General features: G+C 42.3%; 1 protein-coding gene across 1 annotated transcript in view; it reads right to left on the reverse strand.

Annotated features, from left to right (window-relative positions):
• Nucleotides 1-26,583, reverse strand: part of LOC110498108 — a 38,185-nt gene extending 11,602 nt beyond the window's left edge. The window contains exons 1-6 of the mRNA XM_036953830.1: nucleotides 26,496-26,583; nucleotides 26,041-26,133; nucleotides 7,071-7,778; nucleotides 4,455-5,141; nucleotides 1,598-1,690; nucleotides 1,307-1,439 (exon numbers count right to left, since the gene is read on the reverse strand). Coding sequence (XP_036809725.1) covers nucleotides 1,307-1,439; nucleotides 1,598-1,690; nucleotides 4,455-5,141; nucleotides 7,071-7,778; nucleotides 26,041-26,071 — 1,652 coding nt within the window. The 5' untranslated portion in view covers nucleotides 26,072-26,133; nucleotides 26,496-26,583. The remainder of the gene's footprint in view (nucleotides 1-1,306; nucleotides 1,440-1,597; nucleotides 1,691-4,454; nucleotides 5,142-7,070; nucleotides 7,779-26,040; nucleotides 26,134-26,495) is intronic.
• Nucleotides 26,584-27,641: the final 1,058 nt, after the last annotated feature.

Genomic DNA, 27,641 nt, shown 5'->3' on the forward strand with positions numbered 1-27,641 from the left:
GGCAAGAACAGCTCAAATAAGCAAAGAGAAATGCCAGTCCATCATTACTTTAAGCCATGAAGGTCAGTCAATAAGGAACATTTCAAGAAGTGTGAAAGTGTCTTCAAGTGCAGTCGCAAAAACCATCAAGCACTATGATGAAACTGGCTCTCATGAGGACACCCACAGGAAAGGAAGACCAGGAGTTACCTCTGCTGCGGAGGATAAGTTCATTAGAGTTACCAACCTCAGAAATTGCAACCCAAATAAATGATTCACAGAGTTCAAGTAACATACACATCTCAACATCAACTGTTCAGAGGAGACTGTGTGAATCAGGCCTTCATGGTCGAAATGCTGCAAAGAAACCACTACTAAACGACACAAATATGAAGAAAAGACTTGCTTGGGTCAAGAAACACGAGCAATGGACATTAGACCGGAGGAAATCTGTCCTTTGGTCTGATGAGTCCAAATTGGCGATTTTTGGTTCCAACCGCCGTGTCTTTGTGAGACATGGTGTGGGTGAACGGATGATCTTCGCATGTTTTTCCCACCATAAAGCATGGAGGAGGAGGTGTGATGGTGTGGGGGTGCTTTGCTGGTGACACTGTCAGTGATTTATTTAGAATTCAAGGCACACTTAACCCACATGGCTACCACAGCATAGTGCAGTGATATACCATCCCATCTGGTTTGTGCTTAGTGGGACTATCATTTGTTTTTCAACAGGACAATGACCCAACACAAATCCAGGCTGTGTAAGGGCTATTTGACCAAGAAGGAGAGTGATGGAGTGCTGCATCAAATGGCCTGACCGCCACAATCCCCCAACCTCAACCAAATTGAGATGGTTTGGGATGAGTCGGACCACAGAGTGAAGGAAAAGCAGCCAACAAGTGCTCAGTGCATGTGGGAACTCCTTCAAGACTGTTGGTTAACATCAGGTTAAAGTATTCCAGGTGAGGCTGGTTGAGAAAATGCCAAGAGTGTGCAAAGCTGTCATCAAGGCAAAGTGTGGCTATTTGAAGAATCTCAAATATAAAATATATTTTGATTTGTTTAATGCTTTTTGTTTCTACATATGTTATTTCATAGTTTAAGTCTTCGCTATTATTCTAAAATGTAGAAAATAGTAAAAATAAAGAAAAACCCTTGAATGAGTAGGTGTTCTAAAACTTCTCACCGGTAGTGTACATTGACATGCTACTAGTGTGTATGTGCAATAATGTGTGAATGTGTACAGCTTGTTACATCCTCAGTAGATCTGATTATTATAGAAAATGTTTTGTGAGGGAGAAGCGGAGCCTCAGACAACAGTGCCTACCTCATGACATCCAAGCTGGATTTTTCTCTAGAACTCTTTGATCCAGAGTTGTGCTCACATACTGGTTCTGATGTCTGGGAGCTGTACACAGAGCTTCTCAGAGACTGGGTATCAGATATGTCATCTCCAGGTACTGGACAACATCACAACAAGAGAACTATAATACTTAGATTAGGCTTAAGTACACTACAATCCATTACTTTTTCTTGCTTGGTGAATGATAAACACATTCAACACTTTATTTGTATTTAGATAAAACTGTATTCTCAGGGAAGAACTGTAACATCCTACCCACTAGCCTCAGCAGAGATTCAGCTACAGATCCAATCCCAGACATCTGGTCTGAACCATCATATCCAGTCTCGGGTCTGCTGCCTCCACTCACTGTAGAACAAAACAATGCTTGCATCATGTAGATAACCTCCTAGAGTCGATTGCTAAGTTACATGACAAACAAATCCCCATCAATTTCCTCTCTCCAAATGTCTTAGATTCAAAAGAAATAAGCAATGCTGATATCTACACTATGATGGTGGTTGGTTCAGTTTCATGACTAATGTTAGAAACAGAAGAAAAGTGGTCTCTAGGATTTTGTTACATTTTGCTTAAATGTTATCTTGTAATATATATTACATAACAAAACAATCCCCATCATAATTCATCAGTTTAAGCTAGATACACTACTGTTCAAAAGTTTGGGGTCTACACCAGTCTCAACGTCAACAGTGAATAGGAGACTCCGCTGGCCTTCTAGGCAGAGTTGCAAAGAAAAAGCCCTATCTCAGACTGGCCAATAAAAATAAAAGATTAAGATGGGTAAAAGAACACAGACACTGGACAGAGGAACTCCCGGAGTCGCCTCTTCACTGTTGACATTTAGACAATTTTTTGCGGGTACTATTTAATGAAGCTGCCAGTTGAGGACTTGTGAGGCGTCTGTTTCTCAAAATAGACACTCTAATGTACTTGTCCTCTTGCTCAGTTGTGTACTGGGGTCTCCCACTCCTCTTTCTATTATGGTTAGAGCTAGTTTGCGCTGTTCTGTGAAGGGAGTAGTACACAGCGCTGTACGAGATCTTCAGTTTCTTGGCAATTTCTGTAATCGAACTCACAAATCCTAATGCTCCAGATACTCAACTAGTCTAAAAAAGGCCAGTTTTATTGCTTCTTGAATCAGTACAACAGTTTTCAGCTGTGCTAACATAATTGCAAAATGGTTTTCTAATGATCCATTATTCTTTTAAAATGATAAACTTGGATTAGCTAACACAACGTGCCATTGGTGATGGTTGGTGATAATGGGCCTCTGTACTCCTATGTAGATATTCCATAAAAAATCAGCCGTTTCCAGCTACAATAGTCATTTACAACATTAACAATGTCTACACTGTATTTACGATCAATTCAATGTATTTTCATGGACAAAAAAATGTGCCTTTCTTTCTAAAACAAGGACATTTCTAAGTGAACCCAAACTTTTGAACGGTAGTGTATCTCCAAAGATGTGTTTTTGCGTTGGATGCGTCTCAATCCACTGCATCCACCAGTGTCGCACTTCCGCATCTGTGGTGAAAGGTGGCAGAGCTAGAGCGGTGTTTGTCAGACCATGAGACATCTGTGGTGAAAGGTGGCAGAGCTAGAGCGGTGTTTGTCAGACCATGAGACATCTGTGGTGAAAGGTGGCAGAGCTAGAGCGGTGTTTGTCAGACCATGAGACATCTGTGGTGAAAGGTGGCAGAGCTAGAGCGGTGTTTGTCAGACCATGAGACATCTGTGGTGAAAGGTGGCAGAGCTAGAGCGGTGTTTGTCAGACCATGAGACATCTGTGGTGAAAGGTGGCAGAGCTAGAGCGGTGTTTGTCAGACCATGAGACATCTGTGGTGAAAGGTGGCAGAGCTAGAGCGGTGTTTGTCAGACCATGAGACAACTGTGGTGAAAGGTGGCAGAGCTAGAGCGGTGTTTGTCAGACCATGAGACATCTGTGGTGAAAGGTGGCAGAGCTAGAGCGGTGTTTGTCAGACCATGAGACATCTGTGGTGAAAGGTGGCAGAGCTAGAGCGGTGTTTGTCAGACCATGAGACATCTGTGGTGAAAGGTGGCAGAGCTAGAGCGGTGTTTGTCAGACCATGAGACATCTGTGGTGAAAGGTGGCAGAGCTAGAGCGGTGTTTGTCAGACCATGAGACATCTGTGGTGAAAGGTGGCAGAGCTAGAGCGGTGTTTGTCAGACCATGAGACATCTGTGGTGAAAGGTGGCAGAGCTAGAGCGGTGTTTGTCAGACCATGAGACATCCTACCAACCGTTTTGACCCCACAACTATCAGGAGAATCATTCGAAGTCGGTACCGTCGATGTGCCAACTTCTGTTTGGTAGTGTCCAAACCGTTTGGGCTACAAACTGGGACCGCACTGTGGAAAGTGGAGATTCTAACAAACATTATGGTGTTCTCTGTTTTGCGCTACGACCCCCACAGGTGTGACGGACTTGTCTGAAGGTAACCGGTACCCGTTTTTAAATAACTAATTGAAGTATGAAGGTAATTTTGTGCTTAAACATGTGTACAAAAATAAAATTATATATATATTTCTTAATTTTTTTATATCTTCTAGATTTAGGACAGACACTTCAACATCTTGTTTCTTATGATTGTATTTTTTCACTGTCCTTTTTGCCATTTATTAATGTGTTTTCAATGTGTTCCTATGGGCTTTAGTAGTAAAAGGCCAAAATCAATATTTTATATCCAAAAATAATCAATCGTTTTTATTTTAGTACCTAAAGGGGTCCTAAAATTCTAAATCAAATTGCTAAATGATCCATAGTATGACCATCTTAAAGCAATTCCATATGTCAGGTTAGCAGCCCCGGCACCCCTCCCCCAACATTTTAGACTAAAGAAATAAGTTATACTGATATCTACACTATGATGGTGTTTGGTTCAGGTTTATGAATAATGTTAATAACAGAAGGAAAGTGGACTGTAGCATTTATTTTGTTTAATTGTTATTTATTTTTCCAGTTTGACTGGAATCTTGATTTAAAAAAAAAATCTAAGTTGGTAAACTAACCTTTTTAAATTGAGGGTAGCCAAACAAGAACATTGTAGCACGCTTGAGATTTAAAGGTACTTTCAGAGTACCATACTTACTACTCAGAAGAGAGTGAGCTCCCTTTAATGGCAAAGATGGTTTCTCAAACATCTCCTCAGGTATCAAATTAATTCCTTCTTTACAATCTCTTTCAGGGTAAAACACATCTCCACTGTTGGCTGCCACCAACTCATCTATCTTCTCCAGCAGCTCTGTGACCTGAGTGGCATCACCACTGTTGTTATTGTTGAGGACATGAAATCTGTTCCCACATTTCTCAACAAGCCACTGGAGGGCCTTCCCTTCTCTCTGAATATGATGCTCAATGGTTGTGTCTCCCAGACAGTCCCCATGGGTGAACAGCACTATGGTGTGACTCCAGACTCTCTCACTGAGAAGCTCCAGGTGGTCCTCTGCAGCATTTGTCTCTTCTTCTTTGAACGAAACGTCCACCCGAATGACCAGGAAGACAGTGTGGGGTCCTGGGGGACACAAAGACGCACTGAACACAATCTCCTGTTTAACCAGCTCAGGAGTGTACTCTACAGGGAGATTCTTCCACCAGCCAGGAGTGTCGACCACAGTGACCTGCCTCCCTGCTACTTCTCCCTGTCTCTTCACACACTGAGCGGCTGTCCTCAGGTCAAACTCCTCTCTGCCCAGGATGGTGTTTCCTGCTGAACTCTTCCCAGCATCTCTGGATCCCAGCAGCACAATCCTCAGCTCTGAGAGATGGAGTGAGTCACCTGTCAGAGAGAACACAGCTTTTATTTATCTGAACATGTGATTTGGGAGCATTATGAAAACATAGACGACATTGTAGGATGCAATTTTCAAAATAATTTTCAAAACATATCCATTTTAACACAGCTAATCTGAAGAGAAGTTTCAAAAATTGGGTTACTCGTATTAAGTTAAAAATAATGTCAGCGGTTGATGCATGTTCAGTGCCTTCAGAAAGTATTCACATCACTTCTTTACAGCCTGAATATAACATCTATTAAATTGAGATGTATTGTCACTGATCTTTAAAATACATATATATTTAACTAGGCAAGTCAGTTAAGAACAAATAGTTATTTACAATGACGGCCTAACCCTATCAACACTGGGCCAATTGTGCTGGATCACAGCTGGTTGTGACAGTCTGGAATTGAACTTGGGTCTGTAGTGACACCTCTAGCACTGAAATGCTGTGCCTTAGACCACTGTTCCACACGGGAGCCCCACATAATTGCAAGATCTACACAATACTCCATAATGTCAAAGTGGAATTTTGTTTTTAGACATTTTTACAAATTCATAAAAAATTAAAAGCTGAAATGTCTTCAGTCAAAATTTGTTCAACCACTTTTTTTTATGGCAAGTCATAAATAGGTTCAAAAAATGTGCTTAAGTCACATAATAAGTTGCATGGACTCACAGACAGTTAACCCACTGTTCCTAGGCCGTCATTGAAAATGAGAATTTGTTCTTAACTGATTTGCCTAGTTAAATATAAATAAATACACAATTATCTGTAAGGTTCTTCAATTGAGTAATGAATTCAAGCACAGATTTAAAGACCAGGGAGGTTTTACAATGCCTCACAAAAAGGGCACCGATTGGTAGATAAAAACATATATAAATAAAAAAAGAGCTGACACTGAATATCTCTTTGAGCATGAAGTTAGCTTTGGATGGTGTATAAATACAAAGATAAAGGTGTCTTTCCTAAGTCAGTTGCCAGAGAGGAAGGAAACTGCTTAGGAATTTCACCATATTGGTGATTTTAAAACAGTTGCACAGTTTAATGGCTGTGATGAGAGAAAACTGAGGATGAATCAACAACATTGTAGTTACTCCAAAATATTGAGTTAAATAAATAATAATAAATAATACAGAATAAAACATATTCCAAAACATTGCATCCAGTTTGCAACAAGACACTAAAGCAATACTGCAAAACATTTGGCAAAGGAATTAACATTTTGTCCTGAATACAAAGTGTTATGTTTGGGGCAAATCCAGCACAACACATCACTGCGTACCACTCTCCATATTTTCAAGCATGGTGGTGGCTGTATTATGTTATGGGTATGCTTATCGTCGGCAAGGACTGGGGAGTTTTTCAGGATAAAAAGAAAACAGAATGTAGCTAAGCACAGGCAAAATCCTAGAGGAAAACCTGGTTCAGTCTGCTTTCCAACAGGCACTGGAAGACAAATTTACCTTTCAGGAAAACAATAACCCTAAAACACAAGGCCAAATTTACACTGGAGTTAATTACAAAGACGACATTGAATGTTCCTGAGTTTCCTATTTACAGTTTTGACTTAAATTTGCTTTAAAACCTATGGCAAGAAAATGGTTGTCTAGCAATGATCCACAACAAACTTCACAAATGCTTGAATCATTTAAAAAAGAATAAGGGGCAAATATTGCACAATACAGGTGTGCACAGCTCTTAGACATACCCCAAAAAACTCACTGCTGTAAGGTGTTTCTAATTACAAGTAAATTCATTTTAATTTTAACCCCACAAATTTGGAAAATGTCATGGAGAGTGGGTCCATCTATAATTAGGAAAATATGTGTCCTGCTGAGAATTAAAATGTATACTGTCAATTACAATTGTCTAGTGCTTTTATTCCTGCCAAGCAGTTTGAAAAATAAACCATGAACAGAAAACTCACCTATAAATGTTCTATGGATCTCTCTCTGTTTCTTTACCCTCATGCACAGCTCTTTAGCTTTGTCTTCCTTTTTTCTCCTCCAAACTTCGATCTTCTCTAGTAGCTCCCTCTTCATCTCAAAATGTCCTCCTCTGTTTCCTACCACCATCTCTTCTATCTTCTCAAGCAGTTCTGTGACCTGAGTGACATCCCCTCTGTTCTCATGGTTGAGGATATGATACCTGTTCCCACATTTCTCAACAAGCCACTTGAGGGCCTCCCCTTCACTCTCGATGTGCTGCTCAATGGTTGTGTCTCCTAGACAGTCCCCACGGGTAAACAGCACTATAGTGTGACTCCAGACCGTCTCACAGAGAAGGGTCAAGTGTTCCTCTACTGCTCTTCTGTCTTCCTCAGTGTATAAAAACCCCAGAGATATGACAAGGAGGAATGTGTGGGGTCCTGGGGGACACAGAGACACACTGAGCAAAATCTCCTGTTTAACCAGCTCAGGAGTCCTTTCTACAGGAAGATTCTTCCACCAGCCAGGAGTGTCGATGACAGTGACCAGCCTCCCTGCTACTTCTCCCTGTCTCTTCACACACTGAGCAGTTGTCTTCAGGTCAAATGCCTCTCTGCCCAGTATGGTGTTTCCTGCTGAACTCTTCCCAGATCCTCCTCTGTACCCCAGCAGCACAATCCTTAACTCTGAGAGATGGAGGGAGTCACCTGACAGAGAGAGAGAGCGGGAGAGATTATTTTCCCCTGTTCACAATGAAAGAGGTACATTTTTACTCTGTATAAAGTGTCCATTATAATATTCCTCATATGCCATTGCAACATGGAGGATTTAACCACAAATAAAGATTCCTGTAGCCGATACTACGTCACCTTTTCATAGGTGAGGTCCTCGGAAGTAAACTAGCAATGCACAGGTTATTTACATCAAGGAGTGGAGCATGGGAATGATCAGTCAGATATCAGATACCAAAATACATTGTATTTTCTATAACAGATTTTTAGGTACATTCGAGACATCTTCAGCTCCAAGCGCTCTGGACAATCACTGCTGACAACAAGCACAACATGGTTACATCATCTCAGTTTTATCATTAGCACAAGTACTCATAATCACATCAAGGTATCACATAATATTCACATTCCTATCATCTCTGGCCTATAAAGGCATACCAATCAAATAATACTGAGGAAAGCGTGTCAAGGGAGGAGAACAGCTGCCAGTGGAGAGGAACTTCTTGCCATAGACTGAATATTCAGCTCCAGTAGAATTGGGATTATGCCACGGCCACTGCTCCAATCCTCGCAAGGCCTGCCAGCCTTTTCACTTGTAACAGGATCCACTGAATTAATGACAGTGACACATTCAATACCGCCTTGGACACTCTTACCTGCATCTAGGGTGTAATCATTAGTCCAACTGTTGCAAAGAAGAGTTTCTATTGGACAAATCAAGGTATGTTTATCCCCATTTCATTCCGTTTGCTCCGTTTAAGAAAAGTTTTTTTAACAGATACAGTTCACTTTCATAGCAGCTGTGTTAAGAAGCAGTGGGGCTTTTTTGGGTTGTGTTTCGGAGGACGCATGGCTTTCGACCTTCGTCTCTCCCGAGCCCGTACGGGAGTTGTAGCGATGAGACAAGATAGTAATTACTAACAATTGGATACCACGAGATTGGGGAGAAAAAGGGGGTAAAAAAAAAATGTGAAAAAAAAAAATGAGAATCTGTAGTATTCAAAATGGCGGAACCCATCCAACTTGAAGGAGCTGGAGCAGTTTTGCCTTGAAGAATGGGCAAAAATCCAAGTGGCTAGATGTGCCAAGCTTATAGACACATATTTGCTGTAATTGCTGCAAGGTGGCTCTACAAAGTATTGACTTTGGAGGGGGGGGGGGGGGGGGGGTGTATAGTTCTGTTTTGTCATATTTCTTGTTTGTTTCACACACAAAAAATATTTTGCATCTTCAAAGTGGTAGGCATGTTGTGTAAATCAAATGATACAACCTTTTAAAATATATATTTTTAGGGGGTTTGTAAGGCAACAAAATAGGAAGAATGCCAAGGGGGTGAATACTTTCGCAAGGCACTGTGGTATGCAGTGGCGAAATGTGACTATGCCTTCAGATGGACCAGAACTGTTCCAACACATTGTATCAAACAAGAAAATAACAGAAAGCATATCATCACTTAATGCACCCAACATATCTTTTGTTTTCAGACCATTCTAGTTCTAGTGAAGGAGGAGCAATAGTTTTTAATTATATTATGAATGAAACAAACAGACCTGGCTGTGCTCCTGGCTGCCGAACACACAGAAACAGAACCAGCATGGACACAACAGCATAAAATAATGCGACCAGCAAAAACAAAAAACACACTGTTTACACAACCTATGGTAGCCTAACACCACTATCAACAACAACAGTGTCACATCAAAGGTGACAGGCTTCTACCTGTGCACTCCATTGTGCTAAAGGAGAGCCAGTTTTGGTCAAACACATAGACACAGCTGATACACAGGCGACAGCAGTCAAGTACAGCATTGAATATAAGGAATAAGCAGCCCATTCACTCCAGTAGGCCCCATGAAATCAGAACAATACAAAAGCACAACCATTTCATTTCCAAAATGAAATGAACAAACCAGCTATTACTTCCCATTGCAAATATATTTGATCATGTTCATCACACTAACCGGTGATCTAGTGTAAATGCAACGATGTTTCACAGTCATTGTTTTTCTAAGAGATAGCTAACAGCAAGCGAGCTGCAGCAAAAAACTGTGCCACTCACCAGATTATGATAATTTGTAAACTAAATTTGAACGTTAATCTTGAAAAGGGTGATGCTAACAAATTAGCAAAAACATCCACCTTGAACTTGATAACAGCTGTCGAGAGAAATCACTGTTTTTAATGGTGCCACCCACTGCAAGTCAAAATGTGATTGGTTCATTCCACTGTCACTCCAAAATTCTGCTCTAATACGGTTGAATACAGAGCAATAGTAATGGCGTCTTTTTGTTGGCAACATCTCTGCCATGGTTCGTTGGACTTAGCCTATGGCCAAATTTATGTTTTTTTAAATGAGTTTTTATAGAATTTTTCGATGAATGCTGAAAGTAAGGTCTGTGGTAAACACAGGCTTAGGAGATCTTATAAGTTTTGTTCGATGAGATAATCTTCATCAACTAACATCACATTTTGTGAATTTTGAAGCATTTATGTAATTTTAAAAAGCACATAAAGGCTTCATAATTTATAAAGGTCATGTAACAGATTGATGTTATCTCATAGAACACAATTTATAAGATCTCCTAAGTCCGTGTTACCCTCAGACCTTAGTTTCGGGGTTTATCCCAAAATCCTACTCTTTTCCCAGTCATTTTCACCATATAAATGCCTGAATGAACCAGAGGTAACAAATATCTGGGTTTTAGGACTACAAACTGGCGAGCTCTATGACATAGGCCTTCTGTCCAGCTTCTGAATGCGTAGCCAATGGCTGGCTGTGCTAGCTAGATTTTTCTACCCAGAGACCAACAAAGAAAAATCCATGTATAATGTATAATGTATAAGGAATGTAAATGTTGGGGTCAATGGAGGGTGGATAAGAACTAGGTGTATTGAAAGTTACTGAGAGACAAGGGGGAGTGCAGGAAGTTTACATTCTGTCTAACATGTTATTGTTAAATCTCATGGATCCTAAGGAGGGAGGCAAAGGGCAACAGTCTGGTTTCAGTCACTGATAAGGTAGGCCAGTCATGGATAGGGAGGAGCGAGGAATTCATCACGAGGACAGGTCAAATTAAGTGAGAAGGAGCAGTCCTATTACACACACATATACTTCCACGCCGGCATGGACACAACATGTGACACACATTATAAATAATGTGACCTGCAAAACAACACACTGTTTACACAACCTATGGCAGCCTAACACCACTATCACACCATCAACAACAACAGTGTCACATCAAACGTGACAGGCTTGTGGTGCTGAAAGGACAGCAACCATACTGCCTGTGCACTCCATGGAGAAATACATCTACGTCTAATTCATCTACGCCTTTTTCAATTTTCAATTTTCTTCTTTGCAAGAATCATCTAGTTTGGGTTGATGGAAGGATGTAGGAGGGAACGTAGTGAACGAGTACAGTATGTAGCTAGCTATCTAACGTTAGCTTGCTCTGATTTTCAATGCAATATTCTGTCTTGTAAGTTTTTTATTCAACTGTGCATAAACCTGATTGATGAAGATAGGTGCCTGGCAGAGCATGTGGAGGATAAATATGTTTTGACCATGACAACTTACATTGTACCAACCAAAATGGGTTTTTGACGTTGTAGATTTGTAACTATCTTACGAAAGCTTATGTTGTCAGTTCATCGTAACATTGTTTGGTGCGAGGGATGTGTAACCTGAAAACTAGTTGTTATTGGCAGAGATGTTTGAAACGCTCTTTGATATTGGTCTATTAACTTATGCCGCCTGGTGATGTTGCCAGGCAGGCCAAAACTCCATCCCACCAAAACAAGCAAAAGAAATAAAGAATAAAAGGCTGAAATTGATCAGTTTAAATATATAAAACATACGTTTTTGACTGCACATACACATGATAAGGCATGCACTCTACACAGGCTGCACATGGATTTTGTATTGTAAATATGTGATAGTAGAGTAGTGGCTTAATGTGTTGTGAAAAATGTTATAAGATGTCATGTCAGGAAATATTTTAAACTGTACATAACTGCCTCAATGTGGCTGGACCCCAGGAAGAGCAGCTGCTGCCTTGCCTAGGCAGGTTGCCTTCCTGGGCTCCAGCAACAATAAGGCAGTTATATACCGTTTCAAATATTTCATGACATTACATTTCCTGCCTTGGCAGCAGCTAATGGGGATTAATTAATACAAATACTGCACTGGGTCTTTAAGCAAATTATCCCAATTCCAGTGCAGTAGAAGCTTGGGACTAGTTCATGCTGAACATGGATTAAAACAAAGTAGCAAAGATCTTAAAGCTGTAAGGTATTTTACATACATTTTTATATTAGACCTGACTGAGATGTTGTTGTTGTCTTAGAATACCATTTATTTTGTATTTTCTTCCCCTATAATGAAAACATATTACAGGCTACATTCATCCCAATGGAATGTGTTGTAAATTGAAAGATCTTTAAACAATTTCTAAAGAGCGATACTGAAGTAGCACCAGTGCATTCAGAAAGTATTCAGAGCCCTTGACTTGTTCCACATTTTGTTACATTGCATCCTTATTCTAAAATTGATTTAAAAAAAAAATTCTCATCAATCTACACACGATACCCCATACTGACAAAGCGAAAACAGGTTTAAAGGAATTTTTGTAAATGTATTAAAATTATAAACAGAAACACCTTATTTACATAAGTATTCAGACCCTTTGCTATGAGACTCCAAATTGAGCTCAGTTGCATCCTGTTTCCATTGATCATGCTTGAGATGTTTCTACAACTTGACTGGAGTCCACCTGTGGTAAATTCAATTGATTGGACAGGATTTGGAAAGGCACATACCTGTCTCTATGAGGTCCCACAGTTGACAGTGCATGTCAGAGCAAAAACCATGCCATGAGGTCGAAGGAATTGTCCGTAGAGCTCCAAGACAGGATTGTGTCGGGGCACAGATCTGGGGAAAGGTACCAAACATTTCTGCAGCATTGAAGGTCCCCAAGAACACAGTGGCTTCCATCATTCTTAAATGGAAGAAGTTTGGAACCACCAAGACTCTACCTAGAGCTGGCCGCCCGGCCAAACTAAGCAATCGGTCAAGAAGGGCCTTGGTCAGGGAGATGACCAAGAACCCGATGGACACTATGACAGAGCCTCAGAGTTTCTCTGTGGAGATGGGAGAACCTTCCAGAAGGACAACCATCTCTGCAGCACTCCACCAATCAGAGTGGCCTCAGTAAAAGACACATGACAGCCAGCTTGGAGTTAGCCAAAAGGCACCTAAAGGACTCACAGACCATGAGAAACAAGATTCTTTGGTCTGATGAAACCAAGATCTTTCTTCTTTGGCCTGAATGCCAAGCGTCACATCTGGAGGAAACCTGGCACCATCCCTACGGTGAGGCATGGTGGGGGCAGCATCATGCTGTGGAGATATTTTTCAGCTGCAGGGACCAGGAAACTAGTCAGGATTGATGGAAAGATTCATGGAGAAAAGTACAGAGAGATCCTTGATGAAAACCCACTTCTGAGCGCTCAGGGCCACCTTCCAACAGGATAAAACCCTAACACACAGCCAATACAATGCAGGAGTGTCTTCGGGACAAGTCTTTGAATGTCCTTGACAGGCTCAGCCAGAGCCCAGACTTTACTTGGACCCGAACTAACATCTCTAGAGACTTGAAATTAGCTGGGCAGCGATACTCCCCAATCAACCTGACAGAGGTTGAGAGGATCTGCAGAAAAGAATGGGAGAAACTCCCCGATTTGACACACTGAACTCTATCAGAGAAGTAGTTGGTGAACCAGGCGAGGCAATCATTTGAGATACCAAGGCTGTTGAGTCTCCCAATAAGAATATTGTGATTGACAGAGTCGAAAGCCTTAGCCAGGTCGATGAATACTGCTGCACAGTAATGTCTCTTATTGATGGCTGTTATGATTTCGTTTAGGACCTTGAGCATGGCTGAGGTGCACCCATGACCAGCTCTGAAACCAGATTGCATAGCAGAGAAGGTACGGTGGGATTGGAAATGGTCGGTAATCTGTTTGTTAACTTGGCTTTCGAAGACCTTAGAAAGTTAGTGTAGGATAGATACAGTGCCTTGCGAAAGTATTCGGCCCCCTTGAACTTTGCGACCTTTTGCCACATTTCAGGCTTCAAACATAAAGACATAAAACTGTATTTTTTTGTGAAGAATCAACAACAAGTGGGACACAATCATGAAGTGGAACGACATTTATTGGATATTTCAAACTTTTTTAACAAATCAAAAACTGATAAATTGGGCTGTCACTGTATAGGTCTATAGCAGTTTGGGTCTAGAGTGTCTCCCCCTTTGAAGAGGGGGATGACCATGGCAGCTTTTCAATCTATGGGAATCTCAGACTATACGAAAGAGAGGTTGAACAGGCTAGTAATAGGGGTTGCAACAATTTCGGCAGATAATTTTAGAAAGAGAGGGTCCAGATTTTCTAACCCGACTGATTTGTCGGGGTCCAGATTTTGCAGCTCTTTCAGAACATCAGCTATCTGGATTTGGGTGAAGGAGAAGTGGGGGAGGTTTGGGTGTGTTGCTGTGGGTGGAGCGCAGGGCTGTTGACCGGTGTAGGGGTAGCCAGGTGGAAAGCATGACCAGCTGTAAAAAAAAGCTTACTGAAATTCTCAAGTATAATGGATGTATTGGTGGTGACACTGTTTCCTAGCCTAGTGCAGTGAGCAGCTGGGAGGAGGTGCTCTTATTCTCCATGGACTTTAAAGTGTCCCAGAACTTTTTTGAGTTTGTGCTACAGGATGCAAATTTCTGCTTGAAAAAGCTAGCCTTAGATTTCCTAACTGCCTGTGCATATTTGTTCCCAACTTCCCTGAAAAGTTGCATATCACAGGGGCTGTTTGATTGTTAGGAATTTTATGAATAATGACTAAACAATGTGTACATTTAAATAGAACTATAACTAATTCAACTCTACCCTGTTTTACTATATCTGATTTATAATGTTAGTTCATAAGAAAGAGGTTATGTAGCATGGATAAGGGGTAATTGGAAATGATAACCATTGTGGAAGAAGGAATGTATGTCTGTGTCTAAAGTAAGCAAAGATAGTCACTACAGATATAACTCTGTAGTGATAAAATAAGACAGCGAGAGCCCCTCCAGGTTTTCCTTATCTGGAACTGTCTGCTAAGTGGTAATAAACTATGGTGAGACTTCAGGAGTTAATCCAGATATAGTGTGTCAGGTATGGGCTCTAGTGAGTTGGAATGAACTTTTTAACCTGCTTTGTCCTGGTCGAGAGGAGGAGAGACATTTTAAAACCCATGACGTCATATGTGATATATAAACTGTTGTACATGGTTCTATGACCAGCGCTTTCGAGAATAAATGCTATTGGCTAATTTTGGTAGACTGGTCTCTGTCCATTTTATGCAAATAAGGATCTTACAAATTCTTAGAAACAGACAGTGATTTAAATGGAATTGGTTAATGAATACATATAGGAATTGTTATAATTCCTTTAACATCGATGCTAATGCAGAACGCCAGAGGATGTTTTTGTGCTGGTCAAGGGCAGTGAGGTCTGGAGAAAACCAAGGGCTATATCTGTTCCTGGTTCTGCATTTTTTGAATGGGGCATGCTTATTTAACATGCATGAAACCAAGGCTTTTACGGTTACAGAAGTCAACAAATGAGAGCACCTGGGGAGTAGGAGTGGAGCTATGCACTGCAGGGTCTGGATTAACCTCTACATCACCAGAGGAACATAGGAGGAGTAGGATGAGGGTACGGCTAAAGGCTATCAGGACTGGTCGTTTAGTGCGTTCAGAGCAGAGAGTAAAAGGAGCAGGTTTCTGGGCGTGAGAGAATAGATTCAAGGCATAATGTACAGACAGAGGTAAGGTAGGATGTGAGTACATTGGAGGTAAACCTAGGCATTGAGTAATGATGAGAGAGATATTGTCTCTAGAGACGTTTAAACCAGGTGATGTCACCTCATATGTGAGAGGTGGAATTAAATGGTAGGCATATTGAGCAGGGCTAGAGGCTCTACATTGAAATAAGACAATAATCACTAACCAGGACAGTAATGGACAAGGCACATTGATATTAGGGAGAGGCATGCGTAGATCAATAGGGATCCAGTGAGTGGTTGGGCTGGCTGGAGCGATTCAGACAGCTAGCAGGCCGGGGCTAACAAGCTAGCAGAAGGGCCTTAGAGGGACGTCTCGATGGAGGAAAGTCTGTTTTGGCCTCCGTGTGTGGTGACGTCAATAGACCAGTCGTGATGGATTAGTATGGTTCCGAGTAGCAGAGGGGTCCATGTCCAATTGGCAAAATAGGTATAATGGCCCAAGAAATTGGCTGATGGATCTATACAGCTAACAGTCCAATATGCTCTAGACAGCTAGCAGCTAGCGGGACACGGCTATCGGATGGGCATTCAGGGGTGGGAGCGATGTAGAGGACAGTTGAGTACCCCCTCGAGCAGATTACGTCGTAGTCCAGTCGTGAAGGATCGGCGGGGTTCCGTGCCCAGTACCGGCAGAAGAACGGGTCCAGGTATTGTAGCCCAGGAGTGGCTGATGGGCCTCTTTTAGCTAGCCGGGAGAAAGGGCCTAGCATGGGCTAGCTCCAGGCTAATTGGTGCTTGCTCCGGGACCGACGTTAGCCAGTACTCTGATAGCAGCTAGCTAGCTGCGAAGATCTAGGTGAAAATGTCCAGAGCTTGCAGTAGGAATCCGGGGAAATGGAGAGAAAATATGTCCGGTATGCTCTGGTTTGAGTCACGTTGTACAAACTGGCGAGAACTATCCGAGCTAGAGGTTAGCTGATGACCACTAGCAGTGGTTAGCTGACTAGTAACTAGTAGCTAGTGAGCTGGCTAGCTAATGTTGGGGGATTCCGAATACGAGGTGAATAATGCTTTAGAAAAAAACAGATCCACATTGGGTGAGGCGGGTTGCAGGAGTGTTTTGAAGTTGAGTTTTAGAAAAAACATTAAAAAAAGATATGCGAAGAAAATATAAAAAAAGAGGTATCTTTTCTTCTTCTTTTTTTAATGTTTTTTCTAAAACTCAACTTCAAAACACTCCTGCAACCCGCCTCAGCCAATGTGGATCTGTTTTTTTCTAAAGCATTATTCACCTCGTATTCGGAATCGACAAGACGAGGGCAAAAGACGTCTGACTGCTCCTCCATCTTGGATGACTGTGTGGCGGTAATGACTGCAAACTTAATCTGCAAACTTAATGATGGTGTTGTAGTCATGCCTGGCCGTGCAGTCATGAGGGAACAGGGAGTACAGGAGGTGACTGAGCACGCACCCCTGAGGGGCCCCTGTGTTGAGGATCAGCGTGGCGAATGTGATGTTACCTGTCTTTATCACCTGAGGGCGGCCCATCAGGAAGTCCAGGATCCAGTTGCAGAGGGAGGTGTTTAGTCCCAGGGTCCTTAGCTTATTGATGACCTTTGAGGGCACTATGGTGTTGAATGCTGAGCTGTAGTCAATGAATAGCATTCTCACATACAGTAGGTGTTACTTTTGTACAGGTGTGTGAAAGGGCAGTGTGTAGTGCAATAGAGATTGCATCATCTGTGGATCTGTTGGGGCGGTATGCACATTGGGGGTGGTCTAGGATTTCTGGGATAATGGTGTTGATGTGAGCCATGACCGGCCTTTCAAAGCATTTCATGGCTACAGACGTGAGTGCTACGGGTCGGTAGTCATTTAGGTAGGTTACATTAGTGTTCTTGGGCACAGGGACTATGGTGGTCTGCTTGAAACATGTTGGTATTACAGACTCATACAGGGAGAAGTTGAAAATGTCAGTGAAGACAGTTGCCAGTTGGTCAGCGCCTGCTCGGAGTACACGTCCTGGAAATCCTTCTGGCCCTGTGGCCTTGTGAATGTTGACCTGTTTGAAGGTCTTACTCACATTGGCTGCGGAGAGCGTGATCACACAGTTGTCCAGAACAGCTGGTGCTCTCATGCGTGCTTCAGTGTTACTTGCCTCGAAGAGAGCGTAGAAGTTATTCAGCTCATCTGGTAGGCTCGTGTCACTGGGCAGCTCGCTGCTGTGCTTCCCTCTGTGGTCTGTAATGGTTTGCAAGCCCTGCCACATCCGACAAGCGTCAGAACCGGTATAGTGCGATTCGATCTTGGTCCTGTATTGATGCTTTTTCTGTTTGATGATCCTTCAGAAAGCATAGCTGACTCTAGGTCACCAGGCTGCTCGTTATGGCGCACACCTGTCACCAGCGTTACACACATCTGCGCATAATGACACTCAGCTGGACTCCATCACCTCCTTGATTATCTGCCCTTTATATGTCAGTCCCTTTGGTTTCTTCCCCAGTCGTCATTGTTTCTGTTTCTGTGTCATGTTGGTGCGCTGTTCATGTTTCTTGTTGTGCTTTTAAATGTCACTCCCTTTGGTTTCTTGTTGAGTTTCTTGTTGTAGCATGTATTCACTCCCTGAACTTGCTTCCCGACTCTCAGCGTACATCGTTACAATAGCGCAATATCTTATTTTTACTTCTAGATTTGTGTGTATTGTTGTGAATAATTTTTAGATACTACTGCACTGTTGGATACTACTGCACTGTTGGAGCTAGCAACACAATAATTTCGCTACACCCGCAACAACATCTACTGTGTATATGTAACAGTATAAGTTTAGACCGTCCCCTCGCCCATACCCGGGCGCGAACCAGGGACCCTCTGCACACATCAACAACAGTCACCCATGAAGCATCGTTACCCATCGCTCCACAAAAGCCGCGGCCCTTGCAGAGCAAGGGGAACAACTACTTCAAGGTCTCAGAGCAAGTGACGACACTGATTGAAACGCTATTTAGCGCACACCGCTAACTAAGCTAGCCATTTCACATCCGTTACATATGTGACCAATAAAATTTGATTTAGTCTGTTCCTCTCTTAATTAAAAAAATCTTTTCAACACTCCCCCTCGGTTACCATCAAGCCTCGGTGTGAAATAGAACATTGTCATGTTCTGATCCCATATCTCTACATAGTTTTGAGAACAAGCATGCATGATGTAGTTTACAATCAAAGTTACTTGCTGCATATCTCTGAGTTCTGCACTCAGCTTTTTTGACGCCAGTTGCTCTCAGTGTATCCATTATAGCTCAGTGGGTGTATCATACAATGCTTCCACATGGCAGAAGGAGACACATTCATAACCAGAGTGCAGAGGCCTGCCCGCTGTCCCACCATAGATGGACCCTCATCTGTGCAAAAGCCCACCATTCGATCCCATGGAATCTGTTTTTCGTCAATATAGCCACGCAGCACACTGAACATCTCCTGTGACGTTTCATGCTTGGAAATCGTGAGACAGAACAATACGTACTTGTGAATAGCATCCCCTGACATACAGTGCCTTGCGAAAGTATTCGGCCCCCTTGAACTTTGCGACCTTTTGCCACATTTCGGGCTTCAAACATAAAGATATAAAACTGTATTTTTTTGTGAAGAATCAACAACAAGTGGGACACAATCATGAAGTGGAATGACATTTATTGGATATTTCAAACTTTTTTAACAAATCAAAAACTGAAAAATTGGGCGTGCAAAATTATTCAGCCCCTTTACTTTCAGTGCAGCAAACTCTCTCCAGAAGTTCAGTGAGGATCTCTGAATGATCCAATGTTGACCTAAATTACTAATGATGATAAATACAATCCACCTGTGTGTAATCAAGTCTCCGTATAAATGCACCTGCACTGTGATAGTCTCAGAGGTCCGTCAAAAGCGCAGAGAGCATCATGAAGAACAAGGAACACACCAGGCAGGTCCGAGATACTGTTGTGAAGAAGTTTAAAGCCGGATTTGGATACAAAAAGATTTCCCAAGCTTTAAACATCCCAAGGAGCACTGTGCAAGCGATAATATTGAAATGGAAGGAGTATCAGACCACTGCAAATCTACCAAGACCTGGCCGTCCCTCTAAACTTTCAGCTCATACAAGGAGAAGACTGATCAGAGATGCAGCCAAGAGGCCCATGACCACTCTGGATGAACTGCAGAGATCTACAGCTGAGGTGGGAGACTCTGTCCATAGGACAACAATCAGTCGTATATTGCACAAATCTGGCCTTTATGGAAGAGTGGCAAGAAGAAAGCCATTTCTTAAAGATATCCATAAAAAGTGTCGTTTAAAGCCACCTGGGAGACACACCAAACATGTGGAAGAAGGTGCTCTGGTCAGATGAAACCAAAACTTAACTTTTTGGCAATAATGCAAAACGTTATGTTTGGCGTAAAAGCAACACAGCTGAACACACCATCCCCACTGTCAAACATGGTGGTGGCAGCATCATGGTTTGGGCCTGCTTTTCTTCAGCAGGGACAGGGAAGATGGTTAAAATTGATGGGAAGATGGATGGAGCCAAATACAGGACCATTCTGGAAGAAAACCTGATGGAGTCTGCAAAAGACCTGAGACTGGGACGGAGATTTGTCTTCCAACAAGACAATGATCCAAAACATAAAGCAAAATCTACAATGGAATGGTTCAAAAATAAACATATCCAGGTGTTAGAATGGCCAAGTCAAAGTCCAGACCTGAATCCAATCGAGAATCTGTGGAAAGAACTGAAAACTGCTGTTCACAAATGCTCTCCATCCAACCTCACTGAGCTCGAGCTGTTTTGCAAGGAGGAATGGGAAAAAATTTCAGTCTCTCGATGTGCAAAACTGATAGAGACATACCCCAAGCGACTTACAGCTGTAATCGCAGCAAAAGGTGGCGCTACAAAGTATTAACTTAAGGGGGCTGAATAATTTTGCACGCCCAATTTTTCAGTTTTTGATTTGTTAAAAAAGTTTGAAATATCCAATAAATGTCGTTCCACTTCATGATTATGTCCCACTTGTTGTTGATTCTTCACAAAAAATACAGTTTTATATCTTTATGTTTGAAGCCTGAAATGTGGCAAAAGGTCGCAAAGTTCAAGGGGGCCGAATACTTTCGCAAGGCACTGTATATAGCGAACAAAAGTCAATGAATAGGCATCTCGGCCCTCACAGCTTACGTCCATTTGTAGAGCATAAGGTGAGGAGTTTCTGAGTTGTTCAGTTAGAGTTCCTCTTGATTGGTTATAGCATCAGTTCTTGGTTTCAGTGTTATCTGACAAAGGTATTGATGTGAGTTTCTGTGCCTCTGCATCCCCACACATTGTTTTCACCATATCAATTGTGTCACGCCCTGACCTTAGATATCTCTGTTTTCTATATATTTTGGTTAGGTCAGAGTGTGACTAGGGTGGGTACTCTAGTGTTGTATGTCTAGGGTTTTGTATGTCTAGGGTTTTGTATGTCTAGGGTTGTTGTAGGTCTATGGGGTTTGTATTTCTATGTTGGCCTGATTGGGGATCATATTTAGGCAGCCCTGTTTCCCACTTTCTGTTGTGGCTTCACGTTTCGATGGTTGTTTCTTGTTTTGTTTCAGTTCATTAAAAATATGTGGAACTCTACTCACGCTGCGCCTTGGTCTCATCTTTATAACGATCGTGACAGAAGATCCCACCAACAAAGGACCAAGCAGCGTGTTCAGGAGGAATGGACCTGGGAAGAGATTCTGGATGGAGCAGGACCCAGGTCGCATTCATAGCCCGGTGCGCTCTATTCCAGCTCCTCGCATTTGCCGGGCTAGAATGGGCATCCAGCCAGGACAGATGGTGTCGGCTCAGCGCTCCTGGTCTCCAGTACACCTCCTTGGATATCCTGCGCCAGGTCTGCGTACTGTGTCTCCGGTGAGTCTGCACAGCCCAGTGCGTCCTGTGCTAGCGCCCTGCACTTGCCGGGCTCAAGTGAGCATCCAGCCAGGATGCATTGTGCCAGCTCTATGCTCCAGTGCGCCTCCACAGTCCAGTACATCCTGTTCCTGCTCCTTGCACTCGCCCTGAGGTGCGTGTCCCCAGCCCGGTACCACCAGTGCCGGCACCACACATCAGACCTCCAGTGCGCCTCCACAGTCCAGTACGTCCTGTGCCTCCTCCCCGCACTCACCCTGAGGTGCATGTCATCAGCCCGGTACCACCAGTACTGGTCCCACGCATCAGGCCTCCAGGGTCTCCGGCGACGGTTCCCCGGTCCGGGGTCTCCGGTGACGATCCGCAGTCGAGAGCCTCCAGCGATGATCCACGGTCCGGTTCCACAAAAGCGGAGGGATCAGCGTAAGGAGGGGGGGGGCTGCGTCCAGAACCGGAGCTGCCACCGAAGGTAGATGCCCACCCGGACCCTCCCCTATAGGTTCAGGTGTGTGGGGGGGGGGGGGGGTACAGTCACGCCCTGACCTTAGATATCTCTGTTTTCTATATATTTTGGTTAGGTCAGGGTGTGACTAGGGTGGGTACTCTAGTGTTGTATGTCTAGGGTTTTGTATGTCTAGGGTTTTGTGTGTCTAGGGTTTTGTATGTCTAGGGTTGTTGTAGGTCTAGGGGTTTGTATTTCTATGTTGGCCTGATATGGTTCCCAATCAGAGACAGCTGTTTATCGTTGTCTCTAATTGGGGATCATATTTAGGCAGCCCTGTTTCCCACTTTCTGTTGTGGGATCTTGTTCTATGTTTAGTTGCCTGTCTGCACTATTTGTATAGCTTCACATTTCGTTTGGTTGTTTTGTTGAGTTTCAGTTCATAAAAAATACGTGGAACTCTATTCATGCTGCACCTTGGTGTCATCTTCATAACGATCGTGACAAATTGGAGCCGGTAATATCAAAGTCTCTGCAATAGTGTGTGGTTTCATAGTATAGCAGGCTTAGCCATTCACTGTGGGAATGTTTTAAGTGCAACGGAATGATTTTTAAGGTTAACCACGTTGCAATGATTTTGAGAGACAAAGACTATAGACTCTATTATAAAATATATATATAAATATATACAGTGGGGAGAACAAGTATTTGATACACTGCAGATTTTGCAGGTTTTCCTACTTACAAAGCATGTAGAGGTCTATAATTTTATCATAGGTACACTTCAACTATGAGAGACGGAATCTAAAACAAAATCCAGAAAATCACATTGCATGATTAAGTAATGAATTTGCATTTTATTGCATGACATAAGTATTTGATACATCAGAAAAGCAGAACTTAGTATTTGGTACTGAAACCTTTGTTTGCAATTACAGAGATCATATGTTTCCTGTAGTTCTTGACCAGGTTTGCACACACTGCAGCAGGGATTTTGGCCCACACCTCCATACAGACCTTCTCCAGATCCTTCAGTACTTTCTGCTCCCTCCAAAGATTTTCTATTGGGTTCAGGTCTGGAGACTGGCTAGGCTACTCCAGGACCTTGAGATGCTTCTTACGGAGCCACTCCTTAGTTGCCCTGGCTGTGTGTTTCTGGTCGTTGTCATGCTGGAAGACCCAGCCACGACACATCTTCAATGCTCTTACTGAGGGAAGGAGGTTGTTGGCCAAGATTTCGCGATTCATGGCCACATCCATCCTCCCCTCAATACGGTGCAGTCATCCTGTCCCGTTTGCAGAAAAGCATCCCTAAAGAATGATGTTTTCACTAAAGGTGAGGCTGATCCCTCACCTTCCTCATGATCATCAAAGGTGAAATCCGTTAATGGCAAGATAATTGAATTCATTGGCCTTGACCATCAACTGTTCTCTGCCGTGGATGATGTTGGCTTTCACCGACTGGTCGAGCAAGAAGGCGCTATTTTTCAGATATTGACCTACCGGAGTTACACTGTATTGTTGAAAAGCACATCTATGAGCTACTTGCTATGGGCATCACTGCTTTAAGCTTCACGACTGACATTTGGACCAGGGACGTCAGCCCCATGAGCATGCAGAGTCTGACAGCACAGTGGGTCGACCAGGATTTTGTACTAAGGAAAGCCATATTGCTCAAGAACATGCTGGTTCTCATACCGCTGCTGCCATTTCAATTGCATTTGAGAATATGTTTGAAATCCCCAAGAACAAAGTACACGCTGCGCTACGTGATAATGCACGTAACTCTTTTGAGTGTTAAGTTATTGTTTTCTTACTAGATAATATGCGTGTGGAAATGTTACATTTACTGTAGTTAATATAAGTAGACATGCACTCATAATTGACTGTAGCACATATAAAGCACCCACAAGTTACCGGTGGCTGAAATCACAATCATCGCAGGTCGAATGAGTGATGAATTTCCGAATTAATTTTGCCCTGCAAGTGTAAACACGTCAGACGTCATGGTACGTCATCAGATGTGTCCACTTAATTTGAAGGCTGAGGGGAGAGGGTGTGTCTTTTAAGTGTATGGAACGCAGCCCAGTTCTCGGGGGACGGAGTTGTGTCACACCTTTCCCCCATCCCTAGGAAACACAACAGATTAAACTAATTGTATTCCCCAACTGATGATCATGATTAGTTGATTATTGAAGTCAGGTGTGTTAGCTGGGGCTGGGGCAAAAATGTTACACCAATCAGGCCCCTGAGCATAGCTGAGGGGAGGACGGCTCAAAATAATAGCCATGACGGAGCGAATGGAATGGCATCAGAATGGTTTGACCAGCATCAGACCTGCACTGACCAGCATAGACCAGCATGCACCAGCTAGAAATGTATGCTGGTCTTTTTTTCATCAGGGAATTTTCTCTGACTGCCCCCATCTAGGAAATAAGAGCTATCTTCCTACCCAATGGGCCCTCCCCCATGCCTTTGCAGTTTATATCAACAATGTGTTCTGTCCATCTGGTTTCATCGTCACTGAATGGGGAATAAGTGAGGAAACCTCATCATCTTCAGAAACAGTGAGAGGTTGCACCTCACTCTTGTTACCGGGTCACACAGCAAACTGTTGTCTGCTTCCACATTTTACACATGGCCCTTCTTTGACTTATATTTTGCCATGAGTTTCTGTACTAAACACACAAAGCATCTTCCAATCTTCTTCAGTTTCTCTTTGCATGATTTGTATAAGTTGCAAAAAAAGGCGTTTCTTGCCTTACTGCACAAGCTGGACATCATTCACAAGTGATAAAACATCCTTCACAAGTGATAGGCTAATATCGTCACCCATCAGACTATTATTAATTTAATGTTGTCTTTATATACACTACCGGTCAAAAGTTTTAGATCACCTACTCATCCCCCGACTCATCCAAATTTAGATGGTTTGGGATGAGTCGGACCGTAGAGTGAAGGAAAAACAGCCAACCAGTGCTCAGCATATGTGGGAACTTTTTCAAGACGGTTGGAAAAGGATTCCAAGTGAAGCTGAATGCCAAGAGTGTGCAAAGCGGTCATCAATGTGGCTATTTGAAGAATCTCAAATATAAAATATGTTTTGATTTGTTCAACATTTGGTGCCATATGTGTTATTTCATAGTTTTGATGTCTTCACTATTATTCTATAATGTAGAAAATAGTACAAAAATAAAGAAAAAACCTTGAATGAGTAGGTGTTCTAGATCTTTTGACTGGTAGAGTGTACTAAGTAATATATTTGTGAAATTAGTTTTGATATAGAATGGACCATTTTCATGCACCTGTTTCCGAACAAAGGTGTGGGGAAAAATACATGTCATCTATGCACTTAAATAGCGAATGAGGGACGCTTTTCCCGTGGTTGATTTTCATGCCAGGCAGGGAGGCTCTACTAATGTTGTAAAGCGAAGCAATGTGCTTAATATTTTAAAAAGTTGAGAAATAAATATAGTGGGCCTAGCCTATAGAAAGCTGATGAGGTCCTCCTATTTTTATTAGAGGTCATCAAACTTTGTTTTCTTACACAATTACGTAGTCTATAGAAATGGGCTCTCATTAAGTTTTTGATTAGATTTTCGATTAGATTTCCATTGATGTCAGAGTGATTAGAGGGACAATAGAGTGATGAGTACCAGGCAGTTAGCAAGTTTGGTAGGCTACTAATGAGAAGCATCAGAGAAGCCTAATTACCGTGACTAAACGGTCACATGGAATTTGACTGCCATCATGATTCGTGACCGCCGGTGTGGCGGTAATAAGGTCACTGTAACAGCCCTACTCTCTCCCTATTCTGAACCTCCCTCTGTAGGAAACTAACTATCTCAGACACTTTCCATTCATCATCTACTCTCCTTTGACGATTATAGTCAAGAGCTACTGTATGTCCTCTGGAATCATCTGCAGTAAGATTGGGCATAGTCGGCATCCATGTGTCTCTACACCCAGTGATCCCTAGCTCCTAATCTGAATTTCCCATTCATCATTTGATAAAAATATTTATGTTTAATTTGTAGATATTACCTGACGGTGTGTGTAATCCACTGGCAGCCATTTTTGCATCTCTTTCTCTCCTTCTGCCTCCCTCCAGCCAGGAACTGTCATTTACTCCTGCAGCTGAAGTAGATCGGATAGGAAAATGATTTATTTTTATTTTCTCATGTCAAAAACACCCTTCTGATAAGATACAGTAGGTGTCCAGTACATCATCATGAGGACACAGTGGTTTATCAAACAGAAAGAGAGCCTATAGATTTGACCTGCCGCATGTCAGCACGTGACAGAAAAGAAGGCATAGCCTGCATATGACACAAGGCTGGGTGCTGTATGGAGAGTCTATCTGAAGGGTAAATGGCGCCACCTGGCTGTTTTACAGACTGGTATTTAAGACTCAAGGGGCCTAATAAGTTTCTTCTGTTAATTCACAGAAACTACTGAGCAAAACAACCAACAAAAAGAAAATACATAGCTGAACTTACACAAAGAGGGTCAAGTAGTTTCTGCAGATGAGCAAATGAGAAGCAGGTATGATCTGGAGTCCAACTTCCTGTTGTTGCACAGTACCCTAGTCAGTTCTTATCATAGTCTTACTTTGATAAACATAAGTTGTCTTGTCTTAATTTTCCCTCTCATCATTATTAATCAAACACTTAACAAAATAATGAGTCATTTAAAGTTGAGAAACATTTTCATAGCCTGAAAATAATAACTATGGGAGAGATAGCTCTCTACGTAGAGTGAACATAATATAGTTGTCACATACTGGACTAGCGGACTAATGCCTACAATTAACTGTTTAAAATATATTTGATTGTGTATGATAAAAATAATTGTCCTACTGGTTCCCAACAAATACTAAATAAAAACTCTAAAAGATAAAGAATACATGACATACCGTCTCTACAGACATTCTACAAAACGAGTAAGTGAAAGTAAAATAGATGTGGAACAGCATTTACCTCTGTGGCCCATCCCATCCAACTTTATGACACAATCCCCTACAGGAAGACCTGAATTCAGACTGCTTTCATTACAATCAGTGTTGTTGTGGTAGAAATTATTTTAGGTAGGCGCAAAACTGGCTCCATACTTCCATTCATTTTTTTAAACTCAGGAAATACTATACATGCTCTCTCTGCCTTTGGTTTCACATCATGACATGTTCACTACAGGGAGGAGAGTTGATGCATACACATGCATCAACAATCCTCTGAATTGATTTAAATACTTGTTTTCAATTAACAATTCTTTTTAAACCAGCTTGTTTATCTACAACATGACACAGTGCTAATGGACTCTGTACATTTCAGAAACAAACTAAAGAAGGCAGACAACCAAGACATAAGACAACAATCACTTTGTTCATATGGATCTTTCATAGAAAGAATACAGTGAGGCTGCTTTACCAGAAAATTCAGCAGTGCTTTAACATACTTGGAACAAATCTTGTGACAATAAAGTAATGGGAAAAGCAGGGGAGCAACTTTCCCTGGGGACAGGGGGGAAATGACCCCCCATTCTTGAAATGTTTGTCCCCCCCAGTTGAATCATTCCATTGGGATACAAAAAGCGGCATCGGTGTGCTTTCGGACCAGGCAGTTTGGTGGTTTCAGACGGCTGGATTT

The sequence above is a fragment of the Oncorhynchus mykiss genome, chromosome 19, assembly GCF_013265735.2.
Source record: "Oncorhynchus mykiss isolate Arlee chromosome 19, USDA_OmykA_1.1, whole genome shotgun sequence".
NCBI classification, from domain to species: domain Eukaryota; kingdom Metazoa; phylum Chordata; class Actinopteri; order Salmoniformes; family Salmonidae; genus Oncorhynchus; species Oncorhynchus mykiss.